The 25,574-nt window shown below is 41.7% G+C and overlaps 2 protein-coding genes across 3 annotated transcripts in view; one reads left to right on the top strand and one right to left on the bottom strand.

Annotated features, from left to right (window-relative positions):
* CUNHXorf58 (chromosome unknown CXorf58 homolog) overlaps positions 1-21,782 on the bottom strand; it is a 66,617-nt gene extending 44,835 nt beyond the window's left edge. The window contains 7 exon segments of the mRNA XM_053655795.1: positions 495-657; positions 3,289-3,503; positions 8,638-8,691; positions 8,693-8,770; positions 17,355-17,454; positions 18,489-18,624; positions 21,622-21,782. Coding sequence (XP_053511770.1) covers positions 495-657; positions 3,289-3,503; positions 8,638-8,691; positions 8,693-8,770; positions 17,355-17,454; positions 18,489-18,604 — 726 coding nt within the window. The 5' untranslated portion in view covers positions 18,605-18,624; positions 21,622-21,782.
* Positions 21,783-21,894: 112 nt separating this feature from the next.
* Positions 21,895-25,574, top strand: part of APOO (apolipoprotein O) — a 53,788-nt gene continuing 50,108 nt past the window's right edge. For both annotated transcript variants that reach the window (XM_037142950.2, XM_053655839.1), the window contains exon 1: positions 21,895-22,225. In XM_037142950.2, coding sequence (XP_036998845.2) covers positions 22,217-22,225 — 9 coding nt within the window. In that variant the 5' untranslated portion in view covers positions 21,895-22,216. The remainder of the gene's footprint in view (positions 22,226-25,574) is intronic.

The following is a 25,574-nucleotide window of genomic DNA, read 5'->3' on the forward strand; positions in this document are numbered from 1 at the left end:
TGTTTTTATATTTGACTTTTTATACTTAGCATCATCTCAAAAATGCATAGCATATTTTTAAGAGATTAAAAAGTGATACATGAATATACATATATGTATGTATGTTCACTATAAATATTCCTACAACATAGGAGTATACTGAAGCAGAATTTATGCAGTATGGATTTTAAGAAGTTCAGATAGAAGGCAGAACTGACTTCCTCTTTGAGAAATGTACCATTAGAGATGTGCTGACTCATCAGTGTCAACATACAGGGGGTTGGGGTTTTTTTTGGTTTGTTTGTTTTTGCCAGCTCATGAAGTATTGATCAGGTTTAAGAATTTCAAAAATATGTGTTACCACAAGAACTGTAGCTCTAGACTATCATACAAGTTATATCACAAGGGTTTTTCAGCCTTGAACTTGTAGATTAGAAAAATTCTACTTATGGAAGTAGAATTATTTACAGGTTGCACATTGTCCAAACAATGAATTCAGTACAGGTTGAACTTACAGTCCCCACAGAAGTGTTTATTTCTCTTGCCATTCCATAAGCTTTTTTCATTTTTTCAACTTTCATTTTTGCTTGCTTGGATCGACAACCCATTTGTTTAATCTGACTTTGCTGTTGGTGGGGCCGATATAAAGTTTGGTTCCTTGACACATACGAACTGTACCTAGGAAATATTTGTATTACAGACAGAAAAATTGCACAAAATAAAATTTAAATATATAGCAAGTTCCTAATTTTCTTAAAGCATCCTCTAACAAATATATCATAGACCTCAGTAGTTGCAGTAATGCTGCATGTATATTTTTAGGCCAAAGTTACCATTTCTGTTTGAGTGACACAGCACAGTTCTTTATCTGCTATGCTATGATGACAGTGATGATGATAATGATGAAAATTACAAAACATCGTATCAGTTTAAAATCAGTTTTCCTGGAAAATACCATGTAGTAGCCATTAGATTTTTTTTTTACTATACACTAACACAAAAAGGTATTAAATTTCGTAATGGGTGAAAAAACAAACTTTTGAAAATCAGTGTTGGACTCAGATATAGTTGGTAGCACACCCACAGTCCATCACCTTGGCCTTACTGCTGCAGGGCACATAGGCCCGACTTCCACCTGCTAGCGGGGGCCTCACTCAGCCTGAGAGCTTTCTTGTGAAAACAAAAACCCATGTGCGGGGAAACTGCCTGAGAATTAATACCCTCTCTCCTAAGCAACTCTTAACCAGCGACTAGTGGGCATTGGTATATAGCTATCCCGACTCCTTTGGCCCTGCGGGATAACTGGAGTTACGTGTTCTATAGTGGTTCAGACATTCCCAGGAGAGATTAAGCTCCAGTTACCCACAGTGGTAACTTGCTAGCTGACCCACCCAGTTTTGGCTGCCTGCCCTTTCCTGTTTCACTCTTCTACCCCGTCTCGTCAGAGGTTCCTGGGATTGCCTGTCCAACTACTCTTACTCCAATCCTTGTCTCATGGTTTGCTTCTGGAAGATCCCAAAGTAAGGCTACCTTCAAAGAACCCTTTAAAAAAGTGCTTTTCACTCTTCAGTTGATATAGAATTCGACTGCTTATTTGGCTCTTTAAAGCGACTTATTCTTGGATAATCAGTAGCATGTACCCAAACAGCAAGGAGTCTAGGGTTACATATGGTGGCAGAGAAAATCATGCCACTTATTTGATCTTGGCGGTATTAGGGTTAAGTTCTATATTCAGTGCTTATATGGATGAGCTAGTGTAAATCTATTTCATGACAGACCACCTGCACCCTGCACCAGGCCATCCATCTGGCAAATGTATGGCCTTGATCATAAAAATAAATGGGCTAAATTATGTTATTGAATCAGCACCACTCATCTCTTCTCCTGGAAAAAAAAACAAACCCAGCATGTTTGTGTGACAATGGGTCACCTGTGTCTTCTTCAGGTACTAAAGGAGTATTTTTCATTTTGAATATGACTGTGTGAAGATGGACTACCAATAGGTCCTCTTCTGTCTTATTATCTCTTCTTCTTAAGAAAGAAAGCTTAATCTGTAAACAAGATAGGCTAGGTGAGACTTGGTAATGGAAAGAAAAAAGAAATGTAATTGGAGCAGTCATATTCTGTTCATGTTGCTTCGGATCATAATATAGTCTATTTTGCTACAACATGCATTTCTATCATGTGAATTGGCTCACGTGCTACTGGTAAAGAAGGGAATAATGTCACTGTAATTTATATGCAATTTATCTTCAGCAAGAGGAGCCGGTATAGCAAGAGCAGAATTGTAACCTTCAGCAGAAAGGAAAACATCCTTAGCTCTCTGCAGCATAGGCAAAGGGAGCCCTTCTGGCTGTATTTTAAAAACAACCATTAGCATTTGCACCTAGGGCTCTCTCCCTGGAGAGGGGTCCCACTCCCACACTCTCCACCCATACGATCTCCACCCTACACCCCACCTTGGGTGGCTCTTGGTTCATGACAAGTCGAACTGCCTCTCATGTCCACTTAAAAGGCAACCACACTGGACTTGGGCTCCACTTCCATCTGCACTATCTCAGTGCTTACAACTTGCTCTAATTCAAGAGTTGTGCCCTGGCTGGTGTGGCTTAGTGGATTGAGTGCCGGCCTGAAAACCAAAGGGTTGCCAGTTGGATTCCCAGTTAGGGCACATGCCTGGGGTGTAGGCTAGGTCACCAGTGAGGGGTGCACAATCGGTAACCACACACTGATGTTTCTCTCGGTCTCTTTCTCCCTCCTTTCCCCTCTGTCTAAAAATAAATAAATAAAATATTTTTAAAAAAGAGTTGGCTAGCATTCCTACCCTGTTGTACATTTTAAATATTTGCTGTAGGGGCCTCCAGCTATCCTGAACTGCCTGGCTGGTGATACGAGTTATCTCCCCACGTCCCAGTTGTCCTTTTTGTTGGTGCTGTGTTTGCAAAGTTGCATAAGTTTTGAGCAATCTGCCCCAACCCTATTTTTCCCATATGCCCTATTTGTTTTTAGTCCTCACCTGAAGATACGTGCTTATTGATTTTAGAGAGGGGGAAGGGAAGGAGAGGGGGGGAGAAACATGGATGTGATAGAGAAATGTCAGTAGGCTGCCCCTCATCAAGCACCCCAAGGACTGAACCCACAACCCAGGTTGCAGGAATTCAACCTGCTACCTTTCAGTTTGCAAGAGGATGGCCAACCAACTGAGCCACACTGGCCAGGGCCCCATACCTTCCATGAGTTATTTGGCAGAATGTGACCATGCTCAGTAATGTCCCTGGGATTGTAACCCCAGTGAGGGATCGCTTTTACCTAACTTCAGAAGCAACATGTAGCTGGTCCTGGAGTATGTCTTCTGTTTGTGGTCTCTGTAACAGATGCTTCGCTTCTTTTCATAGACGGTTTGAGATTATTCCCAATTCTGCATACATTATCCTTGTCCTGGGAATGTCATCGAGGCTTACTCTTCTGCAACTGTTATTTCTTCCACCAGAAGATGCAGGGATCTTATCCAGTAGGCTACAATACTACAGGGAGGGGCAAAAGTAGGTTTACAGTTGTTGAGTATGCAAAACACAGTTCATTCTTATATTATTATTTACTAATTATTGCATTATTTTCCACATGAACAACTGTAAATCTACTTTCCCCCACCCTGTATATGGGAAAAACAATTTTAAAAAATTGGTTGTGGATGCTCCAGAACAGGGGTGTCAAACTCATTTTCACTGTGGGCCACATCAGCCTTCAAAGGGCCAAATGTAACTTTAGGACTGTATAAATGTAACTGCTCCTTAACCAGGGGCAAGGAGCTATGCTCCAGAACAGGGGTGTCAAACTCATTTTCACTGTGGGCCACATCAGCCTTCAAAGGGCCAAATGTAACTTTAGGACTGTATAAATGTCACTGCTCCTTAACCAGGGGCAAGGAGCTCGGCACTGCTGCCGGGTAGAAACAAGGTGCTGGACCGGGTAAAACAAGGTGGAGGGCCGCATTCAGCCCGCAGGCCTTGTGTTTGCCACCTGCGCTCTAGAAAGTTTTTTAGAGATAATTCCCAAGGTTCCACTCAAATGCCACTTCATTCAAAAAGCATTCCTTGGTCACATCTCTGAATTTTACTGGCATCTCTCTTCTATGACTCTTATTACTGACTACCTGATGTTTTAACTGTATCATGCATGGAATACCACACTCAGTAAGTATTTCTTTAATGCATAAACATTTTAATGGCAAATATAACTCAGATAAATTGAACTCAGTATGACCCTAAAAACTGATATAGCTATGTGATTTTCATTCCTGGTCGTGCTCCTTCATGACACGCGTGGGTTGAGATGACATTTGCAGAAATCTTTTTAGAAATGAGTTCATCTCTGGTGCTAAGTGGCGAATTGCGTTATTATCATTTGAAATATTTCTAGAAATCACACTTTTGAAGAATTTTAAAATACAACATTAGGACTTAAAAATGCAAAGGCGAAGATATAATTCATTCAACCTCATGAATGCTCATTTAGCCACTACGAGCAGGGAGGGAGGATCCATGATGCCAGGAAATGGAGTAACAGCTGGGCAGTTAGGGTACAAGGGCCCCCCCATGTATGCACTCTCTCTCACACACATGTGGGCAGTTCTCCCTTTGTATTATTTAGCCATGCGTGAGTTTTCATTATCACCATTTAGTCAAATAAGCCCAGTCCTCCAACAACATGGTTCAAATTTTAGTAACCACAGCATAATTGAATAATTGCATAAAGTACAAACTCTGCTGCCACCTCTTCAGTCCACAGATCACTGCATAAATAACAGATGTGTTTGGCGATTAGTGACAAATCATGTCACTTCTCGAAGTGTGTCAATGACTGGTCACTGTGGATTTGTTATTTGGTTCACAAAAACAGCCAAGTGTGTAGTTATGTAGCCTCTTTGTCTCCCACTGACCAAAAAAAAAAAAAAATCAAAAGAGGTAGCAGCCAAAAAAGAAACAAAAAGTGGTAATGCTGGAGGTAAAATTCAGATAGAATGTAAATGGAATTTTAGAAGAAATAGGGGACCTGGGGTGGTGACACTGTCATCACGGAAGAGACTGCAGAGAGGCAGCGGGAGGAAGTTAGTGAAGGTGAAGTTATCCACATAAATGAGGAAAGTGGCTGTAACCAGAAGGATTAAGCGGTTGCAGAGGAAGTGACGCTAGCAAAAAAGACACTTCGCAGCCCAGTACAGGAACTGAGATGTATCACAACGTTTAAAGGCCAGAGGATAAAATGTTGGTGGGTGAGCCATACTCAGAAGTACGACAATTTGCCAAGGCACAGAGAAGATGTTCACTCCGTATTGTAAGTTAGGTAAGGACAAGAAGGCAAGCACTGTTTAAGCTACTCTAGATAAACGGTCTTTGAATAGTTTTATTGAGATTCACATCTCATACAATTCACCCACTTAAAGTGTATAATTCAATGGTTTTTACTATGTTTGCATTTGATAAGTTTAAGTATGATAAACTTGTTTTTTACAAAGAAATAAAACTTTACTTCTTAATGTTTTATAGTATATTAATCTTTCATTTTTTAATTTTCCTATATAACAAATAGTAAGAGTGTTTTTAATGTTTTGACAAGATTTCTTAAAGGCAGGGAACAATCCTGATTTTTCCCATTGATTATGCAGTTTGCTTTGCATCGTTTCAGTCTGCATGGTCCTTTCCATGGCCCTGCACTACTGTGCAAAGTGAGGACTGCCTGTGTGTTTTACTTCCTGAGAGTGGAGGAGTAAACTGGGGAAACATCTCAGAATAGTCAGCGATCTGCTCTGCGCTTATGAGCTATATGACCTTGGGCAAGTTTTTACAAATCTCATTAAACTCAGTTTTTCTCATCTGTTAAAGGGTCCCCTAATTTATAAATTTGAAGATTAAAGGAGATAATACTATGCATATAAAGAGCTAAAAACTATGCTGTGCTCAGAAAGGGCTCAATAAATACCAGCAATCATCATATCTCCCTCTACCAATAAGTTGACCTGGAGACTTTTTTCTATGACACCAGTCCTTGGCATCGTCACAGACTGTGAGTATGAAAGCCATGTCCTTAGCAAAAGACAGTTGGCACCCCCAAGCTCCACTTATTCCCTGGTCCAATGCCCTAAGCTTCTAGGTTAAGGCTTCAAGAGAAAGCAAACAGAATTGGGGGCCCCTGCGGCACTGTGCTAATTTCATATTTCACACTGAAGCAACTGAGTGAAAGGTTAAGGCCATACGTTATTATTATGAGCTAGAATTTTGGGATCCTTCATTCTTTACAACGTGTAAAATAGGGTAATAATAGTACCTACCTCTTAGGGTTGTTATGAGACTAAAAGGAGCTGGTATTACAGTTATGTGCCACGTGATGATGTTTTGGTCAACATATAGGTATAGACTACCTACATGATGGTTGTCCCATAATATTATAGTGGAGCTGAAACATTCCTATCACTTAGTGACATCATAGCTGTTATAAAATCATAGCACAATGCATTACTCACATGTTTGTGGTGATGCTGTGAACAAACCTACTGCACGGCCAGTTGTATAAAAGTATAGCACATACAATTATAGTACCGAGATATACCATCCAGGTTTATATTAAGGAGCCATGTTGAACACCTTCCTTTAGTTTACCGTCCTGTCACCAAGACCCATTCCTTAATAAAAATTTACTTATTGAATTTTTAGAGAGAAGGGGACGAGGGAGAGAGAGAGAGAAAAAAAGATTGATTGATTTGTTGCCCACTTATTTATGCATTCATTAACTGATTCTCACATGTGCCCTGACTGGGGATTGAATCTGCAACCTCGGTATATTGAGACAATGCTCTTGCCAACTGAGTTACCGAGCCAGGGCCAAGACTGACTGCTTTTATTCTCTAATTATCTTTTGCATATCCAGTCTCCCAGCCCTAAACCAAGATACCACCATGTCTCCTAAAAATACTGCAGGAACCTCCGAACTAGGTGAAGGCTGTCACTGTCCTCTAATCCACATTCTGCATTGCTGCCACATGGATCTCCTCACTCACTAGATTTGATCACCTCATTATACCAGCTTCTAGTTGCACACAGAATCAAAATTAAACAAACAAACAAACAAATAAATAAATAATGTCTTCCTATGGTCCAAAGCCCTGCTTGGTCGTCTCTTCCCAGCCCTCTGGCCTGACTACATGCCACACTCTCTGCGCTCTCTCTCCTCCGGTCCACGGACCTGCTCTCTGGCCCTGCATCTCCTCTCGCCACAGAGCCTTTGCCTTGGACACGCCATCTCCTCAGCCCCAGATTGAAGTTGTGACCCATTGCTGATTGCCTACCCATCAGCTATTTCTCACTTTTTCCTTTCTCCTGGAGCCCTGATTTTTTTTTCTAGGTATAGAACAGCAATATTCTCCTGGAAGGAGGGCCCCAGCACATGAACCATGACCCAGTTCTGACCAGTAGGGCCTGGGGGGAGGTCTGTTGGAGTCTTCTGGGAGAGAGTTTTCTTTGTAAGATAAAGAGAAAAAGACTCAAGGAGTAGAGAGTTTTCTTTGTAAGATAAAGAGAAAAAGACTCAAGGAGTAGAGAGTTTTCTTTGTAAGATAAAGAGAAAAAGACTCAAGGAGTCTCCTTCCTGCCTTTGAATGTAGTTGAGAAGGTGATAGTCATCTTGTTATCATGTAAAGGAAGCCGAGAGAGGTATAGAGAAGTTGACCCAGGACCCTGATGTCCATGAGCTGTTTGCTAGTCCAAGACCCTCCTATCCGGGGACTTGAGACATAGGACAATAAATGTCCTTTATTGTTTAAGCCACTTGCAGCTGGAAATACTCTGTTACTTGTAGCAGAAGGCACCCAAACAATAATAGGATCTTCGATATTAGGTCAAATCCCCATGCAGTCTCTTAGCACCATGTATTTATTTTTGATTTTTTATTGAGATAAAATTTAGATAATATAAAATTCACCAATTTAAGCATTTGAAAGTGTATAATCCAGTGGTTTTTAGAAGTTCACATTGCATGTCAGCACTGTTTAATTCTAAAAAATTTCCATCACACAGAAAAGTAACCCCACATTCCTCCGCTATCACTCCCCAGACACAAAAAGCCACAGATTATATGATTCCATTAGTACGAAATCTCCAGAATGGGCAAATTCCAAGACAGAAAGCGGATTAGTGGTTGATAAAGGCTGCAGTGATAGAAGAACAAGGAGTGACTGCTTAATGGATGTGAGGTTTCCCTTTGGGAATGACAAAAAGGTTCTGAAACTAGATGGTGGTAATGTTTGCACAACACTGTGAATGCACTTAATGCCACTGAATTTCACTTTAAAATGGCACATTTTAGCCCCAGCTAGGTGGTTTAGTGTGCTGGAGCATTGTCCCTATATGCCAAGTTGTGGGTTTGATATCCAGTCAGGGCACATACAAGAATCAACCAATGAATAAATAAGTGGAATAACAAATCGATGTTTCTCTCTCTCTCTCAAAAAAAAAATCAAACAATTAAAACTAAAAAATAAAACAGTACATTTTATATTGTGTGTATTTTGCCACAGTAAAAAAATGTATGATTCTTGGAGGGTAAGGTCAGAAGGCTTTTGGTTGTTGTTTGTGTGTTTTCAATATCCAAACCTAAATTCCTGACTCTCACGCCATCCTGCAAGGTGACCATGTCTGTTTCATCAGTTGTTTTGAACTCCCGGGGAAAGACGTTCATCTTGCACAATTTGTTCATGAAACAACTTCTTCCCCAGTAATTTGCAAGCATCAGTGGATGCCTATAAAGAGAAGAGAAAAGAGACTCTTAAAATAGTAGTATAATAGTAATAATTATTAACATGCACTTCGCATGTTTTTCTGACAGATATATCAAATATTGTTCCTTTCTTCTAGCAGTTTGCTATTTAACAAATGGATTATGTTTACAAAAATATTATACAGGGATTTAAAAAACCACTTAAGATTTGTCTCCATAACCACATCTATAGTTTGAAGATGTAGCTAGAGGAGTAGCTGAGTCTACAATCTTTGAAGGATCAGTTTTTAAAAGATGTTTTTTACCCCTTAAAAGCAAAACAAAACAAACCTATGATGCCATTGTGGTGTCCATGCAGAGAACACTTACCTGGTTATTAAACAGGCTGGCTTCAGCACTGCGATGAAAGGTGTTCCTGGGCCAACTCTCTTTTATGTGTTACTTCCTATTCGGCCTCGGAATGGAACCATGTATGTTTCAGATTGTTCAGACCTCCCTCTCCTTCAGACTTCATTCTCAGGAGCCAAAGATTGGCAGACAAAGGGTTTGGGGTTTTTTTTACATTTGGTACTCAAAGAAAGCACCCAAAAGGGCAAAGATAGAAAAACCAAAGAAAATACTGAGGCTCAAATCCCATCTGGCTCTATCTGTACCAAACTCTTCTGTGCACATCAATCCTTGTGCTAAGTCCTATACGCAGACTGTGAGTAGAGCTTTAAGTATTCCCCATCCTTCTCCCCACTGCCCATAAATATGTGCTGTCTCTTCCAGCCCATATTTGTATTACATATCTGTGTTTCTGGCCACAAAGGGTATGCTTATGTGAAGGGAGACTGGTGTAGATGAAAATTCAAATGTCTTTTGATTCCAAATCAGTGTCTCTTTTCCTTTGTAAATCAAAGTATGGGACCTCCGTGTTACATAATGCTGCTAAAAGACCACAGAGGAATGATTGAGATAGGATTGAAACTCAGAATCTGTTCTTTTTACTTAACACACACTACAACAGCAAACCTGTTGTATTTTCTATCCCAATTCTCATTTTTGTTATCTACAATAGTCCTTTTTTTTTTAATTCCAAAGCTTAGAACATAAGACATACATGAAAAATGAAAGAAAATACATGGTGGGGCAAAAGTAGGTTTACAGTTGTGAGTATGCAAAACACAGAGTCTGTTCTTGTATAATTATTTATTAATTATTGTATTATTTCTTTTTTTAGAGATTTTATTTATTTTTAGACAGAAGGGAAGGGAGAGAGAAAGAGAGGGAGAGACACATCAATGTGTGGTTGCCTCTCACATGCCTCCTACTAGGGACCTGGCCTGCAACCCAGGCCACGTGCCCCAGCTGGGAATCAAACCAGCGGCCCTTTGGTTTGCAGGCTGGTGCTCAATCCAGTGAGCCATACCCATCAGAGCTATTGCACTATTTTTTCATGCAAACAACTGTAAACCTACTTTTGTCCCACTCTGTATTCAAATGGTTGTGTGTAGTTTTATTCCTAATGTAATGTACTAAAAGGACAGAAATAGTTTACTAAAAATGTGATGGACCCTTCCTTTAGGCAGATTGTTTTCGTTTTTCATTTCATTAATTTCATTAAGTTTCTTTATACACTGTGCATCTAAACAAAAGGCAGTATTGGCACGTATCTCCATTATGCTTTCTTGTAATTAATTTTCTGTGGGTTCTAATTAGCCATTCCCACAGGGACACCAGAGGTAAAAACAAATAGTTACACACTAAAGGGGACTGAAAAATCATTTAATTTCTGTTTTGAGCACGTCTTTGGATATTATTATATTTTACTTTAGATTGAGTTATTTGAAAAGGTCTTTCTTGTTAGTTCCTCCAAACTCTGTTCCACTCGGCCATCGCCACCAGTCTCTCCACGCCCCAGATTCTTGATTTGTACAGGGCCTCACAGAGGCCCATCCTAGTCTGAGGCAGAGAACCTTCCGCTTGGCCGCACAGGGCGGTTTTGCTGCCCTCTTGTGACAGAGGTTTGAAAAAAGTTTGCCCTCCAATAGCCAAGATGTTCTTTCCCATACGTCTACCCTGTATGGCCAAAGTCAGGAAAGTCCTTCTGGATAGGAAGGGCTGGGGGAGAAGAACCCAGTCCCCCCCAAAAAGGGAAGGGCAAAAAGTAGGCAAGGGATCCAGGATAGCAGCTAATCAGATGAGGATTCAAGAGGCAGGTTCCTTTCTTAGTGGGGGACTCAAAGGGTCAGAGCGGGGTATCTGTAAATTTGACAACTCCCCCGATACCTGGCATCAATGTGGCCCAGAAGCCCCCACAGCCCTGTGCCTACTTGCTGGCCTAGATCCATACTTGGGCCTTATCAAGTTACTCTAATACTGCAAGTCTCATTCCTGCCCAGCTGGACATTCTCAAATCACCAAGGTAATAATGAGTGGCATCTCTGCACAGGAACAGGTTATTGGTTTGAAACGGTTCAATTACATACAGGCTCCGAATTAATCAAACCACCAAAACGCTATCAAAATGTGTACAATACACGGAGATGGATTCAAGTCTCAGTCCTGTGCTGGACAAGCCTCTCTGAGTTTCACCTCCTTCATAGGAAAATGGGGAGTAATGTGTCTACCAGAAGGCTATATGAGAGAACCTATTTATTTGGTGGGGTTCCTGACTCAGGAGTGCTGAAGAGCCTCAGCTCTGGAGTCAGGCTCACTGAGTTTTGATGTCATTTCCTTCACTTTCTAGTTATGAGACCTTGGGCAACTTACTTAGTCTCTTTCAAATGAAGATAACAACAAAATCTGCAGTCTAGAGTTTAGGAGAATTAAATAATGATGCACATAAAATGTTTAACATCATACTTGACAGTGCTCATTAAGGGCAGCTATCATTAATACTAATGTTTTTCCTCTTCACACAAATGCACAATCCTCAAGAAGAATGGGATCTTCAATGGAAAATAACAGCTATTAGATGTTAATGTTTAAGAACTGTCAGTTACCCAGGGGTATTCCAGGCCATGGTGGGGCCATCTTTAGAACAGTGCTCATCAAACTATATTGTTTCTAGGATCACCTGGGTGTCTTGTTAAATGGCAGGTGCTGATTTGGTGGGTCTGGGGTGGGGCCCGAGAGTCTGCATTTTTAATAAGTCCCAGGGGATACCAGTGTTGTGGGTCTGCAGACCACACGCTGAGTAGCAAGGTTTTAGGATATTCTAAATATAGTTGGTGGACTAACTACAGTGATAACCCTCTGTAAATAAGCATTACTTTGAAAATAGATTATTGAAGTAGGTAACTAAAACAAGGTCTCTTTTTTGTGCACATGGCTATCCAATTGTTCTAGCACCATTTTGAACTGCCTTGGCAACTTCAGTGAAAATCGAGTGGCTCTGGCTGGTGTGGCACAGTGGATTGAGCACCAGCCTGTGACCTGAAAGGTCACAGGTTCGATTCCCAGTCAGGGCACGTGTCTGGGTTGCAGGCCAGGTCCCCAGTTGGGGGTATGCAGGAGGCAACTGATTGATGTATCTCTCGCACATTGATGTTCTCCCTTTCTTTCTCTCTCCTTTCCTTTCTAGGGCTAAACAAAATCTTTTAAAAATCAATTGATCATCTTTGTGTAGGTCTATTTCTGAGTTCTCTATTCTACCTCATTGATCTCCATGTCTATCTTTACATTATCACCAAACTGTTGGGATTACTGTGGCTTTTTCTATCTTGATATCAGGTAGTGTAAATTTTCTAACTTCGCTCTTCTCGAAAGTTTCTTAGACTGGCTATTCTACATCTTTTCACTTGTTTTTGCTTGTGTGTGTGTGTGTGTGTGTGTGTGTGTATGAATACACGAAAGATGCCATTGGAAACGGACATGAAACTAGAAACGGCAATAGAAGCAAGAGAAAAGCTGGAATGACAGCAACGATCTGTAAAACACCCCTCCTTCATAAGTGAACTTAGATTAGACATCTGAACGGACTAAAATGGAGTTATTTCTTTCATGTTAAGAAATAAGTAAACTTAGGAAAGCAGGATCGGTTTGCTAAAGACACAATTTCTACATTCAGAGAGCAAAGGAGTTGAGTAAACTTATAGTGAGAAACATTCCACTTCTATCAACCATTAATCCAAGGGTTACCAGAGTTTGTTTTGCAACTGAACTAAAGGGAAAAAGGAACCCTAAATTGTTCTCTCCAAATTGGGTAGTCCTAATCATTTAAAACCCTTATAATGTTTAGTGAAAAACAAGCTGAATGGTATGATCGCATTTTTATAATAAAAAAAACTTAAAAATACATTTGTGGATGTTTTCATGAGGAAAAAATAAAGGATATGTAGCACAGTATTAACAGTAATCACCCCAGGCGAGTGAAAATTGCAGCACAGTAAAGAAAGGAATATTTTCCCTTAAAAAAAAACCCTCTACGCCATTTTCTCTTTTAAACAGCTACATTGTAATCTAAATAAAAATATAAGTTATTATACAGCATTTTTATGAGTTTTAAAATACACACAGTGCTTTCCAGTCACGGCGTCCAAGCTTCTCATTTGCTCCAGCCCAGAGACAGCAGGGGCCTCCAGGAGCTGACCCAGGAGATTTTCAGTTCCTGGAAAGGCCCCATTATATAACCTCAGAAAAGCAGCAATTGATGATCTTTTACAGGGCCAACTCTGAGCTTATTCTGTAGATAAATATGGCATGAACATAAAATAAACATCTACTTTGCATTTGAAGTCATCCTATATAAATGAACATATATTGATGTTTCTGAAACACTACATCTCATGTGAAAACACATAATCCTTACTACATTTCTGAAACTGAGCTAAATTTCCTCTGACACTGCCCGAGAGCAGAAAAAAAGCAGTCTCTTGTCCTTTTCTAATATTCTTCAGAGAATAAAGGCTACATACACATGCTGGATCTGATCAGACACTGCCAGGCTGTGTGGTCTTCTCTCTGTAGTTCATGCCAGTACTGATTATTTCAGATGGGCCCTGCTTTTCATGTAAAATACTTCCGAAAGGCTACAGGAAAGTAACCTTTGATTTATGGCTTATAAAACGCTAAATAAGAGAATGCACACTTTTTTTTTTTACTCAGTTATAGTTGGGTATAAGGCTCAAAGGAGTAAACCCTGTGTTGTAGATCCTTGCTATTACAAATGTGGCCTGTGGACCCGAAGCAGCGGCCACACCTGGGAGCTGGGTGGGTAGGCTCAGTCCCTCCCAGATCTGCTTGAATCCACATCCACTTGAATCCACATCCGCGTTTTAAACAAGATCCTCAGGTGATTCCTCTGCTGTAGACACAACTTTGATGAATGTTCATGAAACTTAAACGTGTAAGAACTCACATAAAAAAGGATAAATATTTTAAAAGCTCATTTCCAACAGTCCAGCATTGTTTTTCTAAATATGCTACCGGACTGAAAAAACAATGATAAAGTATCATTAGACGAAATTGCATCAAATGTTCTGCATAATCTTTAAAGGATTTTATTTATTTATTTTTAGAGAAGGGTAGGGAGGTGGAAAGAGACGGAGAGAAGCATTTATGTGTGGTTGCTTCTTACATGTCCTGCCCTGGGGACTTGGCCCACAACCCAGGCATGTCCCCTAGCCTGGGAATAGAGCTGGTGACCCTTTGGTTTGCAGGCCAGCACTCAATCCACTGAGCCACCAGGGCTGCGTAATTTTTTAAAAAACATTTTATTAATTTATTTTTAGAAAGAGGGGAAGGGAAGGAGAAAGAGAGGGAAACAACAATGTGTGGCTGCCTCTCGCGCTCCCCCTACTGGGGGCCTGGGCTGTAACCCAGGCATGTGCTCCAACTAGAAATCAAACTGGTTCGCAGGCCTGAGCCGCACCGGCCAGGGTGCGAACATAAAATTATGTTCTGCATAATTTTAAAGCTGTGACTAATCGACCACATTAGTCTGTTAAAGGGTAGACAAAAGTGCGTTTACAGTTGTGAGTACATGAAACACAGAGCTTATTCTTGTATTATTATTTATTAATTATTGTACTACTTCATATTATTAATCTATCATACTATTTTTGCCCACCTCTGTATTAACAAACCAAAATTATAATACGAAGAATATTGGTGGTTATTTTCTAAGGCCTTATATAAGTAATTACTTCAAATATTTCTTAGCTAATAAACAGACACACTTTGAAACACACGCTTAAAAATACTGTCTGCTGGGATGTTCCATGGTGAAATAATTTTGTCTGTATACTTAAATGCAATTCAGATACTATCTATCTGCGTTATGATGTTAAGAATTATAAGAAGCTAAATTAACATAAAATGTACATTGTGAAACATCACCTTGCTTGACTACTTTAACATATTTTTCCCACTGAAATACTTGTAAGCCTGGCCTCCAGTGGGAATGAAAATTTTAAACACAATAAAAGGTGGAAATGTTTCACCCCTCAATCTGAAAGAAAGAACAAAAATTTGTCATTTGGCATCAGGTTTGGGACTTCTCCCCCTTGTACTTAAGATATTTCAGTCAAGCAGATCAAGGCTGTTTGAAGGTTGAATCCTGGCTGCCCCACTTACCACCCATATACCTTTGGACAAGTTACAGACACTCCCAGAGCCTCAGCCTGCTCATCTGTAAAATGGGAGTGATAATATTCAAATAATATTGCTGAATCATAAGGATTAAATAAGGTTATGTGAATAAGGCACCTAACATACTATGTGGCATGTAAAATGTGCTTAAAAGCTAGTAACAGAACTATTACCACCCTCATTTTACAGTGATTCATTCAACATTAAATACTGGCTACGCACCTGCTGGGTTCCAGGCAGTGCACTGGATGCTGGGAACACAGCGGTGAAAAAGGAACAGTGCTCCTAACTTCATCAAGCTTGCAGTCTAGGAGGGGACACAAAGGAGTTTGTAGTCAATTACCATACATTGCGAGAAGTGTCACAGGGAAAGAACAGTGCCTGGGATCTCGAGGAGGAACACATACCCAAACTTGGGAGCCAGAAGGATGAAGGAACTGACTCAAGGCTACACGGATGATAAGTGAAGAAGCCAAGACTAGAACCCAAGTCTTCAGAACTTCAAGTCTCATGTACTGTTCACTTTATCATGCCACCTCTGTTATTTTGAGTGAATTGCATCTGGTCAGGGTACCACCTTCCACTTATAGCGCCATCATCTATTTCGGGGATACTGTGTGGCATGTGAAATACTAAAGAATGTGAGCCCCATAGAGGCTGAGCGTGTTAAAGATCCTAGCATGAAGTGTAAAATTAGATTCAGGTAATGTTTCTGTGCTGCTTTATTTCAAAAAGTCCTTAGTGAATGTGAAGATATCTTAGAAGTTTATTTTCTTAAGTCATCCTCACTTCTCAGTATATAATTACAAAGGAAATGTGTTCTTACTTGCATTTATTATGGGAAGAAACTGAGGGATGACTCTCGGGCCAAAAGTTGCCTTGAGAGTGGCTCTCATCTCCTGTGACGTGTCCAGTCTGACACCTACACGAGAATAGTTGTGACATACACACGTAAGTGTGGCTCTTTCATCTTCTGTAATCCACCTCATTACCAGTTTTGTTTCCTGTGCTGTGGTATAGCCTTTACCCTGCGTGCAAGAAACTGTGTGAAATATCTTAAGTACAATGGGGAGAAGTCCCAAACCTGATGCCAAATTTTTGTTCTTTCTTTCAGATTGAGTGGTGAAACATTTCCACCTTTTATTATGCTTAAAATTTTCATTCCCACCAGAGGCCAGGGTTACAAGTATTTCAGTGGGAAAAAACATGTTAAAGCCCCCACTTTTGCCTCCGTATGGCCCTGCCCAACATTTATGCCTGTGACAATCACATAAAAATGTACACCGAAGGGCTTTTCAAACGGCAAAGCATTATCCATGTAAGCTAGGAACTTGAAGCATTAGGATAACAGATGAAAAAAAAAAGAATTAATTTCCTTCTTTCTGTTACTAAATGAATCTAAAATTATAGTAAAACCAGTACCATGGTACTTAAATACAAGTTCTCTATGCGAAGACAATGGACGATGGACGATGGACCTGCAATGTCGCCAGTTTACCGGGTGGGTTTTCTCTGAGGGATTCTGCTTTCACTGACATCAGAAATGGGTCTGTGGGTCAGATGGTGAAGAAGTGTATACATTGCTCAGACTTGAGGATTTTTTCAGAGGGGCTAAAATTCTCTCAATATGACTATTGCTAATGATAGAGTACTGCAATCACGGGTGATTTTATTAGGACACTATTTGGTACTATATGAGGGAAGTGTTAATGCTAGAGGTTTTTTTGTTTTGTTTTGTTTTTTGTTTGTTTTTTGCAGGGGGAGAGTGGAGGGTATTCATTTTTTTACTCAGATAGGACCATATTACTCATACTGTTCTGCACTTGCCTTTTTCACTAACACCCTATCTTGGCTATCTTTCTACTGCAGATTCATATGCAAGGCTTCAAGGTTTAACACTATGAAAGCACCAACACTTATTTAACCAGCATCATATTGATGAACATTGTATGGTTTACTTTCTTCACTGTTACATACAATACTGCAGTGAAATTAAATCTGTCAGACACAACAAAAAGCAAAATACATACCGCTGCAAAAATTGTGTGCTTTAGGAGATAAAATACTCTTTTGTCCATATGAGATAGCCAAGCTCTTTGTATTGTTAGAGCTGCAATATCTTTCTGACTTCTGAGAGAGAGAGAAAAAAGAGGTTAAGATCTGTGAAGTCGTTTTCATTTTCCTAAAATCTTAGGGAACTCTGAATTTATGCTTCCTCCTCCTGCACCTCCCCCTCCCCCACTGTGAGACTGACCTAATGAGGAACATTTGGATGTAGCAATTGGAACTGGTCATTTGCAAAATCCAGTTAGAATGAGGATATGAAATACTTGAGAATGTTTCCCTTAAGATTAAAAAACCACCCTGGCTAAAACTTTATCATCAAAAGGTATGAGTGAGTGAGTGAGTGAGTGTGTGTGTGTGTGTGTGTGTGTATGTAAAATATTGTAAATAATATGTGAGGGGGCAAACTTGTTTTCTAAAACCACCCATGACCTAAAATGTCCAACAAGTTCGAATACGAAGAAAATAGAATGTGGACTCGTCAAAGTTTACAGTAGGCTGAATTCTCTTGAAGGAGCAGACGCCCACGCCCTAGGAAAGAAACTCCTTTCTCATCTATGCTTGAACCAGGTTCAGCCCAGACAGGTCAGAGGATTACTTTGCGAACTAGCAGGTCACAGGGATCTCCCTCTCCCCAACCCCCCAACCCTGTTATTACCCCTCACAGGACCACATGCAAGGAGAGATATTTCTGTATAACGTCCATCATCACTGTTAGCTGGCAAAATGCAGGCTATAACGTGTAGAGAAGAAAAAGCCTGGAGTATGGGAAAAATCCTTTGAATCTGAGCCTATGCCATTTACTAGCTGTCTAACCTTCTACAAACCACTTACCTTCTCCCACTTGCTGGTCCCTCACGTATGAAATGCAGTGAGACTGCTTCACAGAGTTGTGTCAGGATCAAAGAGATGTACGTTAACATGCTTTGTAAACTATGAAATACTGTAATTATAATAATTAGTCAATCCAAAAGTAATTTTAAAACACACACGAACCCTATAATTTACAAAACAAGAAGTGCTTGATGTTACCTGGGTAAATACCGTACGTAAACTGTTCAGTTGTGGCAAATGATACAAGGTGAAAGATGGCTACTCACAGGGATGCTTTCTTTTTCCTTTCAATACTTGGCAAAATTACTCTGTGGCCTTTTACCCAGCTTGGATGAACTGATTTTCGAGCACCAGTAATTGCTGCCTTTGAGAAACGATTCATCTTTCTTCTACCAAAGCACTCTGAAAGTATATAAATTAAGCATTTGAAGTCATAATCTGTATTATCACACTGGATGAGACTCAAGTATCATTTGCTCATTGCACTAATTCCAGAGCCCCTTAAAAAGGAAAGCTGAGTGTATCTCTCAATATTGCTTACAGTTTACAGTTGTTTGCATACTAAAATACTATGAGGGATATGGAAAAGATAAGGGGATCTTTCCAATTACCTTCTCAATGCTCTCCCTGTCTCCAGGCTTTTTGTCCTCCTATTCTTTCTCCACACTGCAGCTGGAGTTAACTTTTTAGGTGAATAATCCAACCTTATCACTCCCCAACTTACCATCTTTCAGGGCCACCTCATTTCCTCCTGGCTGAAGTCTAGAGTCTTCGGAGTACCATTCAAGCCTTTTCACAATCTAGCTCCATTCTCTCTTTCAAATCTCAAAGTACCAACTTTCATTAGCATTCCTCTCTATCCTCTGTGAGGACAAGAACTTCTTGCCAAAAATCAGTCAATGATTTTACAATTCTGGGCTGTTGCTCATGCCACATCCTCTACCTGGAATGACTTCCCTGCCACCAGCAAACATCCATTCATTCTTGAAGACCCCCTGAGCTAATTGATGCCAATTGATGCCTCTTTTCTTAAATTTTCCACTCTTTTACAGAACTGCACACTCCTATGTCCAAGGTCCCATAATACTGGATATGTATTCCTTATACGTTACTTCTCATATTGCAGCATAATTTGTTTTCTTGGCTGTCACCCAACCAATCTCATTGAGGGGAGGAGGCACCTTGCTAACTATGGAATCCTCAACGCCTAGCAGAGCAGAGGATTTTTACATGCTTGTCTAAAAAATTTCCACTCCGATTTTGTCATGATATAGCTATGAAACCCCTAACCTCTAACCCCACCCCTAACTTCTCAGTAGCACAGTTCCCACCTTGGTAAAGTGTGAGGGTGTGTACTAAGTCATATGGTTCCATCTCTGATTCTCTGTCCTTTGATGCATTACTCTAATTTGGACGCAGTTCCCAAATTCTTAGTTACTGCTTAGTCTCTTCTACTAAACCAGGGGCTCTCTATCTCTTCTTTTGGTGTTGTGGACCTCTACGGGCACACTCCTTCAAAGAGCTGTTTTTAAAAATGAATAGCCTTGGCCAGTGTGGCTCAGTTGGCTGCAGTGCCATCCTGTAAACCAAAAGGTCACGAGTTAGATTCCTGGTCATGGCACATGCCTGGGTTGCTGGTTCCCTCCCCAGTTGGGATGCATAAGTTTCTCTCTCACATCAGTGTTTTTCTCCCTTCCTTCCCCTCTCTCTAAAATCAATAAGCATATCCTTGGGTGAGGTTAAAAAAAGTAAAAATGCATAACATAAAATATACAGGATTACGAAAAACTTCAATTATGTTGAAATCATTGTTGCAATATTTTCAGAAAACAAAATTATAGAAACATGTGCTTTTTTATGCATTAAATGAGAGCTCTAATCACTACTGTACTTGTGAAGTGGTAATGAGTAGAAATGATATCTAAAGAAGTATTCCATGACTATAACATGATATGAAGATATCTGTGCTTTCCTTTACAAAAAAAAAGATTTTATTTATTCATTTTTAGACAGAGGGGAAGGGAGGGAGAAAGAGAAGGAGAGAAACATCAATGCGTGGTTGCCTCTCACAAACCCCCTACTGGGGACCTGGCCTGCAACCCAAGCATGTGCCCTAACTGAGAATCGAATTGGTGACCCTTTGGTTCCCAGACCGATGCTGAAGCCACTGAGCCACACCTGCCAGGGCTCTGTACTTTCTATTGATGGCAAAGTCACAGGTATTGCTGATAGTACTGTGGTTTGTTGCCTCCATTATATTTGAAAGAAATGCTGAAGTTCAGTTAGAGGTTAGTAAAAATAAAGTTGTAGTTTTTCCCTATCTGACTTCACATACACCCCCTGAATTAAGAATCCTGCCCTAATTTACCACTATACTTCATATTTTTATATACATATGACATTCCATTCCTAATGCAGAGCCTTCAGAGTCTTCTCAATATTTCTCCTTAGGATTGTGGATGGGGGTGGCTTGGAATATACAATTCACTTGAGAAGGAGAAAAGCAGCCCTGAACATCTGGGAGCTGGTTGGGTACTCACAGCTGGGCTTTGGTATTAGCTTTGGTATTAGGTGGCTTCCTAACAACACCTAATTCAGAGCAAAGCCCTGCTTCCTTGAACTTGCCCCCAAATCACCCAACCAAGCCCAAATCCTACAATAAATCCTCCTAACCCCCTCTTACGGTGATGCCCCATCGTTTCCCAAAGTGCGTGTTTTCCTCTCAGCAATGAGAAAAGAAACAAATTCAGCTTGTTCAACTACAGAGGTGTTCCAAGTGGTCTTTGACTGGTGAATACCATCACATAAACCTCCCAAATCATCTAGTTGCCTGCCTGGATGGGTTTAAATGTTCTACAGCGTTAGAGCATGAAATACAGAATGAAATATCAAACACACCTCCATTATGACACACTATAACAATTATTTAGGTGAGATCACAGTCTATAAACACAGACGACCTAGGTTTGGATCCTGGCTTCCTACCTTCTGTGTGGCTTTACACAAATTACTTCTCCGTGCCTCAGTTTCCTCAGATTGGGAATAATGTCCACCGACTTCGGTTGTTGAAAAGATTAGACAAATATGTGTAAGGAGTTAGGACTGAGCTGAGCACATAGTAAACGCCATGGTAGAGCTTAGTATTCTTGTCAGTAAGGTAATCGTCATTATTACTTATTTCTACTAGTATTAGGGGACAAACATTTGATTCCTAGTTAGGGGCATACACCTACGTATACCGATGGGAAAACAAAAGGTCAGGGGCTTTGCAGACTAAAAGTGTAGCAAATTAGTTCAAACTTAAGACCGTAGAAACTTCAACCCATGGACACACACACACACACACACACACACACACACACACACACACACACACCACACCCCCCCCCCCCCCGAAACCTTTGGGGAGGTAAATCCAGGTTCCAAACTCGGCGGTTCCGGGGGCTCCGAGGCTTTCCAGCCGCCCAAGGTCCACCGGGCGCCCCCGAGCGGTGGCCTAGAGCACAAATTCTCAGCCCGCGTTACTTGGCGCCCAATCTGGGCGGGGAAAGCCGATTCGCCGAGGCGCAAGTCTTCTCGCGCCTCCCTCCTCCCATCGCTCGTGCCGCCCACAAGGAGCTGGCGGTTTCTGGCCGCCTAGCAACGGTCGGCGCAGGGGCGGAGCCTCCGGAAGGCGGGGCTTGAGTTCGCTGGCAGCGCGAAGCTCGACGCGCCGTAGCTTAGCGCCACGCGCCGCAGCTTAGCGCCACACGCCGCAGTTTAGCGCGACACGCCGAAGCTTAGCGCGCCGCGCCGCAGCTTAGCGACGTCGCTTCTAGCCCACGCTTCTGAACTAAGCTTTCGCGAGATCAACTCGGCTGTACCGCCTTCGCTCGCAACTCGGCCCACCTGCTGTCGGAAGAATCAGGGCCCTATCCGGCCGCCGTAGCCGCCGGTCTGTAGTGGGCGGGGCCTAGGCCGGGGTGACCCCGCCGGAGCCGCCGCTGCCAGCGACATGTTCAAGGTGAGACCGTGGAGTCGGGTCACAGTTGTCACCGCTCCCTCCCGGCCTCCCGGAGCTCTTCCCGCGCTCTCATGGGTCTCTCTGGGGACCAAGCCCTGTTCACCGCGAGGCTATTCTCGCCTCCGGCCGGCTGCGTCTTGCTCCGGCGGTTCATTCACTTGTCCGCTTGGAGCCGGCGGTTGCCAGGTGGAGGCGTGAGACTCCGGGGTGGGTGGGTGGGGCTATTTGGGTCGTACTCTCTTGAATAAAACCTTCTAAAAAAGTCAAGTAACCCCCAAGGTATCCACCGTCTTCCCCTGGTGCCCTCTTGGGTTTGTGGTAGGGTGAGGCCATCTCCAGGCACTGCGGGGTTCGGCTTCGGTTGCTCGGTCGGGTCAGGTTTCAGAACCTAATTGAGTGAATGGGGGAGGGCCACCCACTTGAGAAACAGTTGCAGGAAGTGGGGGTTGCTGCCACTGGAGTGGCTGGGTTGAGGGAGTGGGAAGCTGGAGCTTGCTCCTCTCCTTAGTGAACGTTATCTCGTATGGACAAGTTGACCTCTTTACATTTTATGAATTCGTGTCCTTTGAAAGAAATGGACTTGTACAGTGAAGACTTTGTTCGAAAATCTTCACTTTAACGTGAAGTTATCTTTTTACTACTTACGAAAGTAAAGGATAGTTTCTATCATGAAAAACAAGCTACCAGAAATTAGTCTGCAAGAAGCGTAACACCGATATAATAATGCTAATGAAATTTCAAAAATACTACTCAGAAGTTTTGTTGAATCCCTGCAGTGTACTTTGGGCACATTAGTACAGGCTATAAAAATCAGAACATAGATTTCACCTTCCAATCCTGGCATTGTCACATTCTAGCTGTATGACCTTGAGCAAGTCATTTAACCGCTTCGTACCTGTTTTCCTACTGGTGAAATTGGGGGAATAGCACATAGCTCATGGGGGTGTTATAAAGAATAAATAAGTTAGTATATGTAAAGCACTTGGAAGGGGCTCTGGCACATAGAAATACCATCTGGGCATTCGCTTTTATTTTGTCTTCAGGCAGCTCCCAGTTATTTGGGATGACAGATCCCATAAGCAGCTTGCATCCACTTGGTTAATTTGTGTTGAACACCCATTATGTGCTAGAAACTCAGCTCAGTTTTAATGTTGCAACGACTGGGGACATACTGTGATCAGTTTACATAGGTATCAACAATGTACTGTGGTAGTAAAAAAGGAGAGCAGTATCTTCTCTGCCTGAACCAGGGGTTCTTATCTTGAGAACCACAGCCCCTCAAAAAGTATCTGGAGAGAATCCTGGGAGACCCTGATTTCTGATGGAAAAAGAATCTTTATTTTCACTAATCTCCAACTGAAATTTCGCAATTTCTTCCGTTATAGATGTAGGCAACTGTTTCATGTATCTATTGCTGGAGTATAAACCACTGCAAGCCAGTGCCTTAAAACAGTGATTTGTCCTTGCCATCTGGAGGTTGGAGGTTGGAGGTTGGAGGTTGGCTGGGCAGTTCTGCTGGCATTCCCCCAGCAGCTGAATTCAGCTGGTGGCTACACTACAGGGTGGTCTTACTCCCATATCTGGGCGCTTGGTACCTCTCAGTGTGCCTAAGTCGGGCTTTCTCAAATGTTTACTGGGTTCCAAGAGAGCAAGTCCCAATGCGCAAACGTACCTGCTTGCTTCACATTTGCTGATGTCAAGACGGGTCACCTGGCCAACTCCAGAGTCAGTGTGGTTGGGGATTACATGGATATGAGGAGAGGTCCTGTGGTTTGCTAGGACCCATTGATTAATTAATTCTTAAAAAGTATAATCTTTGTTATATTTCTTTCCATTATCATTCTGTCCCCTTGTAACCCCTCCCCCCAGCAATCACCACACTGTTGTCCATCTCCCTGAATCCTTTTTTCCTTTTTGCTCAATCCATCCACCCGCTAACTTCCCTACCACTAACTGTCATCTGTTGGGACTCATTAAATGATAAGCTACCGCAGCAACAAATTAGTTGTATTAGCAGTTGTAGTCACCAGTAGAAGTCCAAGACCAGTGCAAGTCACAGATATTTTCACATCATATTGTTGTTGCAGATGTCATTTATGTTCATCACTACAAAATTACAGTACTTCCAGGGCTCACTGTTAGATCTTTTTTTTAAAGATTTAAAAATATCTTTAGAGAGGAAGGGAAAGAGAGAGAGATATCAATGTATGGTTGCCTCTTGTGTGTCCTCTCCTGGGAACTGGCCTGCAACCCAGGCATGTGTCCTGACTGGGAATCAAACCGCGATCCTCTGGTTCGCAGGCCCGCGTTCAAATCCACTGAGCTACACCAGCCAGGACAGATATTTTTCCTTTAATGAGCTAATAGAGAAGCACAGATTACTATATCAGATTTTGGATTTTAAAATATTTTTATAACTATTGTAATATAATTGGTATTTTAGGCAATTAGAAGCATTGCTTTGAGAAGGGGTCCACAGGACTCACCAGACTGCTAAAGAAGTCCATGGCACAAAAAGGCAAGGAACCCCTGGGGACTTCAGGAGAGGCTTCACAGTGGAGACACTAAAATTTAGTTTTGAAAGGCAAATAGTCCTCAAGGTGGATGGACTGGGGGACAGCACTGGTACTCTACTGGTGGACCTGCCATGAACTCAATTCTGCTGTGTCAAGGGAAAGATAGAGGGAGCCGAAGTGATTGAAACATGTAGTTGGAGTAGAAAAGATGCAAGAAACATTGGAGGACACCAAAATACAAGGAGTAGGTAGAGGAAGAGGGGAGGCCAGAAATGTTCGAGAAGCAACTTTCGAGAAGTGGAACAAGAAGAGTGATGTTTTGAAAACTAAGGGAGGGAAGTTTGAAGAATGACGGGCTATGTTAGGTTGCTTTCAGCTGGGTAAACCCAATTGCTTAGATAGTAAGGGAAATTAAAAAGTCCAGGGAAGGGTGGACTCCTGTGGGTCAACAGTGTCATCGAGGGCCCTGTCTCTTGGCTTTCAACAGTGAGATTGGTTCCGCTATGGTTGCAAGATAACTGCCCATAACACATGCTTTCCCATTCACTAGAGCAGGGGGTGTCAAACTCATTTTCACCAGGGGGCCACATCAGCCTTGAGGTTGCCTTCAAAGAGCCAAGATAATTTTAGGGCTGTATAAATGTACCTACTCCTTAACTGTTAAGGAGCTGAAATTACATTCGGCCTTTTGAAGGCAACTGCGAGGCTGATGTGGCCCTCAGTGAAAATGAGTTGGACACCCCTGCACTAGAGCAAGAGAGAGGACAAGATTCCCATGCTTGGATCATGCTCTTCCTTCAGTCTGATCTGACCAACTTAGGTCAGGTGTCTGC

The sequence above is a fragment of the Artibeus jamaicensis genome, unplaced genomic scaffold (assembly GCF_021234435.1).
Source record: "Artibeus jamaicensis isolate MK-2021 breed Jamaican fruit bat unplaced genomic scaffold, CSHL_Jam_final scaffold_1283, whole genome shotgun sequence".
NCBI lineage: Eukaryota > Metazoa > Chordata > Mammalia > Chiroptera > Phyllostomidae > Artibeus > Artibeus jamaicensis.